Source organism: Chrysochloris asiatica, unplaced genomic scaffold (assembly GCF_000296735.1).
Source record: "Chrysochloris asiatica unplaced genomic scaffold, ChrAsi1.0 scaffold00167, whole genome shotgun sequence".
In the NCBI taxonomy this organism is placed as follows: Eukaryota; Metazoa; Chordata; class Mammalia; order Afrosoricida; family Chrysochloridae; genus Chrysochloris; species Chrysochloris asiatica.
The window spans coordinates 2077201-2087494 of NW_006408685.1; the positions used below are offsets into that span (position 1 = coordinate 2077201).

General features: G+C 33.2%; 1 protein-coding gene across 1 annotated transcript in view; it reads right to left on the reverse strand.

The window, feature by feature from the left end:
* Positions 1 to 301: 301 nt before the first annotated feature.
* The window catches only part of DACH2 (dachshund family transcription factor 2), a 1617828-nt gene continuing 1607835 nt past the window's right edge, over positions 302 to 10294 (reverse strand). Inside the window, exon 12 of the mRNA XM_006871308.1 lies at positions 302 to 806. Coding sequence (XP_006871370.1) covers positions 757 to 806 — 50 coding nt within the window. The 3' untranslated portion in view covers positions 302 to 756. The remainder of the gene's footprint in view (positions 807 to 10294) is intronic.

Sequence of the window (10294 nt, forward strand, 5' to 3'; positions counted from 1 at the left end):
GTCCAGCTGCCTGCCACTGGAAGCAGTACTGCTATCCTGATCTGTAAGTTTCCCTTTTGAATAAATTGATGTCCTTTGGTCAGGTTTTTAGTGTCTTAGCAACAACACATTTGGAGAGATTATCCCTTTTGGACTTGAATTTAAACAGATTTGTGTTCATATTTGTTTGGAAATAACCAAACTAAGAAGAATCATTGAAAACACCTTCCTAGTCATTCTATTTTGGTTTTCACTATGATTATATTACACATTTTAATGATTGCAGTTACAACTTTGAAAATAAAAACTCAGTGATAATTGACAAAGTCAATGCTTTTATTTATACTGAAGTTTAGCAAGTACATTTTTAAAAAGAAGGTGTAGTTTAACTTTATATATGACAAAACAGAAAAAAAATACACAGATAAGTTTCTAATCTCTAACATACTAACTACTGCATTTTTTTTTCTTTAAAGGCAAAAAAAAAAAAAAAAAGCTGAAATGAACATAGAAAATCATCTGTAATGATAAAGTTATTTTAGTCATTAAGAGTTAGCTCATTTTCTTAAACTGGTCAATCTATTGCAAGGACAGTTTATATCCTTTTTTTTAAATGTACACATGTCTTTTTGTTTATGCAATATTATAGATTGAATAACTGTTTCAGTAAACAAAAGTTTGCTAATAAACACAAGTGAAATAACTCCATGTTGAACAGTGTCAGAGATAAACTGGAATCACAAACATCTTCATTTATGTAAAGTCAGCGAAGACATTTCAGGCCGAATAAAATTGTTGTGCCATTGCTAAACAGTAATAGTTACCTCCTTTAAAAGAAAGAAAACAAGTTAGTTCTGAGGAACAATTCTGATATGTGCTAAAAATACTAAAACTTCTATCTTCAGAAACCTAAGCTTATCTGATTTATCAGGTTTGATTTAGTATTGGTACAATTTAACATTTCTGAGTATTTCTATATTAATGTGTGAGTTTTCAAAGATCCTTCAAGTTACATGCTATGGTTTCTGTTCTTCTTTCCAGAGTAATGGGACAAAATCTGAATGCCCCAAAAAGACTATCGAAGACCTATAAAGACTATTTTTTATAAAATATAACATCTATAGTGATGGATTTGTCACTTTTTCTTTTGTACATAATGGTACATTTGATATCTCTATTGTTTTCCAAAATAAGGAAAGAGGAGTGTTTGGTCAGGATCTAAGACAATGGCAGCTTTGTACATTTAGGAATTTTGAATTTCCTCTCCCCAATTTAACCCTGAGACTATGTATATTGCATGAAGTCAGACCAGTTCTGTGTATCATTTTAATCAGTGTTTGTTCAAACCAATATCTATTTAAATATTAATAATTAAAACAGACCATGTCATCCTATCTGTTGCTGTTGAGTTGCTTCTGATTCATAATGACTATAAAGTATAGGAGGAGCTCTGGTAGCGTAGTGGTTACGAATTAGGCTGCGAACTTCAAGGTCAGCAATTCGAAACTACCTGCTCTTCTGTGGGAGAAAGATAAGGCTTTCTGCTCCTGTAAAGATGTATAGCCTCGGAAACCCTGTAGAGGGTCGCTATGAGTTGGAACCGACTCTAAGGCACATAACAACAACAATATAGTACATAGTATACTTGCCCATAAGGTTTCCAAGGATGTTAATCTTTAAGGAAGCAAACTGTCATATCTTTCTCCTGTGAAGCTGCTGGTGTGTCAGAACACTAAACATTTTCGTTAGCAGCTGAGTGTTAACCCACTATGGTACTAGGGTTTCGGATGTCATCTTAGAAATAGTTGTAGTTGAAGTTAGTGCCGTCGAGTTCATTCCAACTCTTAGCTACCCTGTATAGGATTTCTGAGAAGCAGCTGGTGTGCTTGAACTGCTTACTTTGTGGCTCACAGTCCAGTAGATAGGTAACATTTATTGGTATGTCTAAGAACTACAGTTGAAATTGTTTAAGAAATTACTCTATCTCTTTGTGTTTAATATTGATCATTTCTGTAGCCAGGGCTTACAAACCTAGTTTCTGTCTAGCTGTATCACAAAAATTGCTGTTTGTTCACAAACGAAAAACTATACAGAGTGAAACTAAGAATGAAAGTGTGAATGGATCAGTAAAAATCCATCACCCTTGTTTGAGAAACACTTAAAGTCCATCTTTGTGAGTCAAATGTATCATCCTTCAAATATATTTTTTAGTTGAAATTATCCATTTATTCTGACCAGTGTTTAGAATTATCAGGAAGAAATATTCCTCTTTTATGTACCAAATTTTAATGTTATGCATAATATCTTTAAAGTATGCATTCATTCTATGAAGAAAATATTGTGACGAGTTAGTGGAATTTCCTAGGGAATCACAGGAAGCAAAAAGATGTAGTAACGTAATAGGAGAAAACAGATTGAATTTATATTAATCATACAAACTAGATGAAAAGCTGGACATTATTAAATAAGTCCCAAGGAGACTATGGAATTCATCTGAACTTTTCCAGAGAGCAGAGGAAAACAAAGCAGGGTCTTTGGAAACTGTCTTGTAGTTTTCTCAGTCTCATTTGTGGAGTTTGAGAATATTTATTCTGATGAAATTAACCAGAAAATTGCTTATAACTGGAGTCTATCTCATCCTTTATATGGCAGTGGGGGTGGTTGTGTGCCATTGAGTTGGTACTGACTCATAGTGACCCTGTATAGGGTTTTTGAGGCTACACATCTTTATGGGAGCAAAAAGCCTTATTTTTCTCCCATGAAGATACTGGTAGAGTTGAACTGCTGAATTTGGAATTAGCAGTCCAGCTCATAATCTACTACACTACTAGGAGTCCTCATCCTCTGTTGACATAGCCTAAATGTCAAAAAGAAAGCTCTTTGACTTCAAATAATAATCATTTTACAAGGACTGAAATTTATGCAATATAGTCAAAGCTTAAATCATGCAATACAAATTGTCAACATTGCAAACTTGAAAGCAATGACAAAATAAAACACTATATTCTAAGAACATGGTACATAAATACATTATTGAATGGGAATTAAAACCAGTATTAGTTCTTAGAGAAAAGCATTTTTGAAAGATTTCACCCTTTTATTGTTTTATTATTATCATTATTCAACAATACAAACATGTGTACCCACACCTTTCATTAAGTGTGTCTGTTTACAAGGTCTACCAGGAAGTTTCCACAGCAGCTCAGAAATTCAAATAAGAACAAGAGTTAGGCCAGAAAGAAGACAGCCTTAACATGAATCCTATTTTTCTATACAGAATAAAATTGATTTCATAGTACTAAAACATTTTTTTCTAATTTGGAAAATAGTAGCAAAGTGGAATTTTGTGTAACATGTAGTATAATGTTGATACCTATTCTATTTACTCTTTTACATATGCCAATACTAAAGGATCATAAGAAAGGAACTGGTATTGATCTGCTGAAACTGATCTTTGGATCAATCTTAAAGTTTGCCACATTTCAATTTCAAAAAGCATTTCAGCTATAAAATGAGTGATTCATCATTTAGTAGTGGCTGTCAAAGTAAACTCATAGATAAAACAAAAACATCTGGAACCATAAATAGAGAAGTACAATCACTGAATTTTAATTCAAACATGGTGTGTTCACTTTATTAGAAACAGGAAACAGCTAATTAGTGAATAAATGTTTCATCTTTTTTAAAGTTTGTACTTGATTTCCAAGTAGAGATGATCTAATATGCATTCTGGATGTAAACAAGATTAAAGATTAGGAATAGCGCTGAACAAAGCTTCCTCAGAAAAATATAAGAGAGCTTGGGAACTTACAAGAACTGACTGACACAGACTGACATTTGGAAGAGCTGACTGATAGAGTTTATTGCTTTAAGAGCAAAAGTAAAAGGAGGGATGTGATAGTACAAATGTGACCATTTAGAAAATAAAAAGAAAGCCCATACAGTCCTTCCTTTAGCACTGTACATCCTGACATGAGCACAGAGCTTGGTGTGGCCCCTTCCATTCAGGAGATGAGCCTCCATTGATCAGTTAGGTTATCTGTAGATGGCTACAGATGGAAATTTCAAACTTAAGTAAGTGTGAGATTTATCTTCTGTGGCACATATTGGAAGCATATGAGGAGGATTAGCTGAGATCATGTGTCATATGGATAGACTTGAAGAAAACATATGAGGACTTCTTACAGTTCAATGAAAGTAAACAAATATATTTGTTAAATAACACTTGTTAGTTTTTAACTGACTTAATTATTTTGAAAATACTGTTCAACTACCCCTGCAGTTCACTATATGCTATGTTTGATTATAAAATGAAGAGACTTGTTTTCATGTTATATTTTTGTTACAACTTATTATAAACCTTAATTTGACTTGCCTCAGTCTTCCTCTATGACTGATTTTTAATTTAATGTTATTTTACTGAATTAGATGAAAGCATAACAAATATTCAATGGAAGGAGATTTTCTGTTGCTCTGAATAGCACCAAAAGTGAAATTTTTTTGTGCCATTGGAGAAATTTCTTGAAAACAAGAATGACTAGAATGCAATATTGATATTTGTGAGGTGTGGTTGGCATTTCTGCAGAAAATCTATGTATGGAAACAGAATACAAATAATTGGAAAATGTACAAAAAGTCAGTGGGCTTCTTTTGTCTATAAGTGGTGCTTTAATCACATTAAAACTTAATTCTAAAGGAGATATAAACATTATTTAATATATTTGGTTTAGCTTTATACAAAGAGAGCAAATTAGAGGGGGCATTGCATCTTTTTAATCAAGAGTGTGCCATTTATCACATTGTTATACAATGCACTTAGATTCTTAGGAGGCATGGGAATGATGATGGCAGATATTTGCCACCAGCTTGTAGCCAGGTCTCCGTTAGTAAAATATTAGAAATATTTGAGGCCATTTCCTGGACAATTCATGCCAAATGATCCTTTTTAATCCTAGTCACTTGAGTATCTTAGATATTTGTCATATCTCGACCAGAAGGTGAGCAGTTGAAAATATTGATGGTGTGACTGATCCATATCTGTTTTTCTCCATTCTTAGATTTAAATTTGTCATTCTGTTTGCTTGCTGATAGCTTAGTAAAGAGGAAGCAGGCCCAGGGGCAGGGAGGATAGCAGAAAATAAAAAGGGGTATTTTTAGTAGGTTGTGTCCACTTCTGAAACACAGCAATCCTGGACAAGGTGTCCAAGGAGCAGCTGGTAGATTTGAACCACCAACCTTGTGGTTTGTAGTTCAGTGCTTATCTGACAGAGTCAAACCAGAAGTCCTTTAGTAGCTTTGATATCTGTTTAATCATTACCTTCTTTAAGGTTAGGAATGTGCTAGTAGACAGAGGTTAAATAACTTGTTCCATCATAAACAAATCAAGAGATGAACTAGGTGTGGTAAGATCTAGAAACTAGAGCTCCCTATATTACCTTATATTTACTACGGGAAAGTATTCCTTTCAGAAAGGTGAGCTCCAAAGCTGTGATAACAAATATTGATCCATTGTTATTGTCAGGATTCCGGGTAAATCCCAGGTTAGCCAAAAATAACGCTGCTTCACAGTAAAATTGAATGTGTCTGAATTTTAACTTAACTCACATCAAGGATTAATTTAGACATATCATGTAATCTGTCATAAAAATTCTTCCATCTGTTTACCCTAATGGGATTTTTTTGTGGATTTATATGATTATGTTTATGATGCACTAGGAACTCTTTGGAGAAAAAAAGAAGTTACAGAATTGTAAAGTATCATGTTTAATCATTATTATGATTATCTCATAAAACACTTTCAAAGCCCACTCTAGCACATTTTTCCTGTATGTGCATAATTCATCAATGATGAACAAATAGTAACAAAATGTTCCATATTTTAAGAATTTGAGTATGAATTCTAAAGAATCACAACACTAAATAAGCAGGTAACTCTAAAGGACTCTATCAGTGCCTATGATCAGTTGGAGTTCCAGCATCAGTGTTCAAGCTGCATAGAAAAAACAATAAGACCTGGTCAAAATTTTAATCCAGCAGAGAAATTTCAAAATCTACTCAATGTACTTCACTGAAAACTACAAACTTGTTTATAGAATTTTTCTGTGCTATACACAAAATATTTATGTAATAAATGCAGTATTTTGAAATGTTTAACTATTAATCAAATGTCAATTTATGTGACTCTCATTCTGTTAAAAATGAATTTATACAAAAATGAGCAAAACTGCATCTTTACAGTAATTTACAGCTTTATCTCATTCTCTAAGGGTGATACTTCCAATATAAAAATAGTATAAATAATGTTAACCAACTCTGAAACATGCTTATGAGCCCCTTGTGCATGTTCTACTATCTTACAACCTGCAGTGACATGCATGGCTGGTTAAATAAACAAGAAACTTAGAAAGTTTTTTGTTTTTGTTTTTACATCCACAATGTAAAACATGCATAAAGATCTATACTGTTTTATATGAGACAAATTCATTGTTAATGATTACAATTTCTCCTCAGGATGAGATTTCCTTCACTGATTAGTTGGTAATTTGAAAGCAACTACTCACTTCTTATATATATACATATATATATTAACTACTAAGAAATAGGTTTATGAAATTTTCTAAGGATTAATTTATATCTAGAATGAAACCCATTTATTATGTTAACTACCCAGAGCTTTCTTCCAAGTGCTTAATTATGTACACTAAAGATCTTCCTTGAGACTTAATAGGCTTCATCACTGGCATATTTTGGATTATCAAATATTTATTTAGGGGTAGCTAATTTGTTCTGGAACTAATTGTAATGTTTTATAAATGAGTTCTCCTGCTAAAAATTGAGTTCCAGGTTTACTTCATGTTGTTTAATTGTTGTTTGTTGTTAGGTGCTATCAGGCAGTTCCAACTCATAGTGGTCCTATATAGGGTTTCCAAGGAGCATCTGGTGTATTTCAACTGATGACCCTGCAGTTAGCAGTCCAGTGTTTACCTTACACCACCACAAAATTTTTACTTCCACTCCGGTACTTATTGTTTAGCAATAAATAAGATCATCTTTGAAAGTTCATGTTTTCCTAATCTGGTTTATGCTGAGATGAAATAATGTGGTAGTTAATGGTCAACTTAAATTTTAGCTTCAGCCCAAATTAAATGTTTACTTAACTGTATAAATTCTCCTTCACTTGAAGAAACCTGTTCAGAATGTTACATTCTCAAATCAAATATGTAACCGTAGCTAAAGATTGTTTGGGGTCTCTTTAGTTATTAGTGCAGCAGTATACATAAGGAGCAACTAATTTGAGAGGAAACATCGAACATTGCAGGATGGTAGTGGTGGTGACACCACTGTTTAATAGGTTCTGACTCATAGAGATCCTGTATAGTTTCTGAGGCTGTAAATCCATAAATGAGAAGAAAGTTTCATCTTTTTTACTGTGGATCAGCTGGTGGATTTGAATGGCTGACCTTAGCAGCCCAATGTGTAACCCACTATATTACCAGAGGCATGGAATATTTGAGTCTTTTTTATGTAGAGAAGAGCATTGTTTTGGGGTCATTCTTCAAAGTGTCTGGTACTTATTTTTAGAATGTGGCACTATAAAATGGAAGAGTCCTGAAAACATTAACCACATGCCTTTATTAGTCGTAAAAAATACAAAAACAAAACCATATTTATAATTTAAATAAAACGAAGACCAGTAAAGACAATCTTTTCTTGGTGAATGGTATAATGGTATCATCCTCTCATGCTCACTTTTAACTCACCCTGATTTTGTGAATTAATTTTAACAAACCCTTTACCCTATTATTTCATTTCTAGTTCTTGTAAGACTAACTCTAAACCAAAGTCTCCTGTTCTCACAAGGAGTTGAAACATAGGAATGTATTTGCCATAACTTGTAGCATAGTGGTTATGGATCGGGCTGCGAACCTTAAAGGTCAGCAGTTTGAAACTACCAGCTGTTCCATGTGAGAAAGACGAGGCTTTCTGCTCTCGTAAAGATTTACAGCCTCGAAAACCCTATACAGGGTTGCTATGACTCAGAACCGACTCTATGGCACATAACCACCACAACCATATATATTAAGAGCAAATGTTTTAGAGAAAGATATACATATCAGTCATATGCTAAAGATTTTAGTTCTCCTAAAATCTGCCTTTGAAAGCACAAATGCTAGCTTTATGTTGTTGTTGTTAAGTGCTGTGAAAATGGTCTGACTCATAGCAAGTTTATAGTTTCCAAAGAGTGGCTGGTGGATTTGAATTACTGACCTTATGGTTAGCAGTCCAGCACTTATCCTACAGTGCCATACCAGTACTCCTCATTTTTTGTATAATACCATCCATTTGTCATAATGGTTGGAGAGCCCAGACTTGTTAATGATGAGGAAGACGAAGAAAGCCCTATTAAACCCATTTCACTAAAAGTAAGAGAAATCAAAGTTGAATGACTTCTCAAGGTCAGAACTGAATTAGGAACTGAGAAATCCTGACTATTAGACTAGTACTCCTCCTACCACTTTACTATGCTTCCCATATGTCAATATAAAATGGCAATAGAGGCACATGAGACCAGAACAGAGATGTTTTGACTTCTAAACTACATTAAAAACTTAAGAAGTGCTTGGATTCTACTTGATAGGTGGGAAAAGGTATGGGATAGAAAGGAGACTAAATTAAAGCCAGGATTTATTACAAACTGATGTTAGGATCCATCTTAAGCAATAGGAAGCACATGTTCCATTTGTGGTAGAAATATGTAATACCATATTAATTTACTATTTCCTTGTAGGTAGTACTGTGTAGTGAAAAACTTTGTGGTTAGCAGTCCACTGCTTATCCTACAGTGCCATACCAGCACTCAATAAGCATAGAAATTATAAAATTTGTGTGTTAAGGATGGCATAAAGTTCTTTGTGCTATTAACATGCTAATTTATTTGATTAAAGGTCAAATTTATCTCAGTTTTGTATAGGGTGCCTATTAGAACTATATTAATGTAACATTTTGCTGCATAATTAAATGACTCTTTAACAACTATTCCTTTTGTCTGTTAAATGAATAGAAAACACTTATAATCCCTGATTTCAAAGGGATCAAAATACAGAGGAAATTAAAATATAATTAATGGGAAAACATTAAATTTTTATTATATAATGTTAAAAACATATAGCATTTATCATAGAAAGTTAAAATACAGTTAATAGGACCTCTTAAGATTCAAATTGAGTATTTATTTGCTCTCTTTGGTGTGCTTTTTACTTCACTATTTAATGAATGTTTTCTTACAATTGCTGTATTATTTTAAAGAAAATAAGAGCAGTTAAACATTTGTGGAAGAATACAAAAGAAATGCATTATTTTTTTGTTTCTTTTTTTTAATTGTGTTCTTTTTTAAAGAAAAACAATAGTAATTAGTAAACGTGTTGCTTAAATAGTCATTTGCATTATTGCCATAAAGAAGGTTCCAATTTATGTGTGTAGATTATTACCAATATTAATTTAAAACTTTAAAAATGGAAACCACAAACTTGGGAGAGTGTTAACTGATTAGAGAATTTTGAGGAAGGCTGTGTAAAATTATCAAGACATTTGTTCTTTAAATTTATGTTGATTTGCAAAATGAAAAAAAGTTATATGACTATTATGAATGAGGAAGCTCACTAGAGCAAATAAATTATACTAATATTCCACAGATAAGGATTATCAACCTAAAATTAGATCATTGCAGATGTGTTGAAGTTTTTGTTTTGTTTTTTTCTGATACAGTGATCTGAGTTTAGTCACAAAAAGAAAGTTTTATTTATTATTATTTTAGCTATCCTTCATAGCTTTAAGTAGAATGCATATAAAACAGATGCACAGAATTTGTCTAATTTATGTATTATCCCCATCTGTTCAAAGTTATAAAACATAAGTGATCATTAGATCATGGTTGGTTTTACACACTTTTGTTCAGTTAACTACAAACTGGAGAACCTCCCTGAATTGTTTGTATATATGTGTGTCACTGTGGGTTAATGCACCAGACTGCAAAGCTGTTTGAACTGCAAGGTCGGTGGTTCAATCTCACCAGCTGCTCCTCGGAAATCCTATACAAGGTCGCTCTGTGTCGGAACTGAATCTACGGCACTTAACAACAACAATATGTTGTTGTCATTATTGAGTGCTGTCGAGGTGGTTCGAACTCATAGCAACCCTGTTCAGGGTTCCTGAGGAATGACTGGTGGATTTGAATCACTGATCTTGCAGTTCAAACTGACCTTGCAGTCCACAGTCCAGTGCTGATCCTACAGCGCAACACTAGGAATATATATAT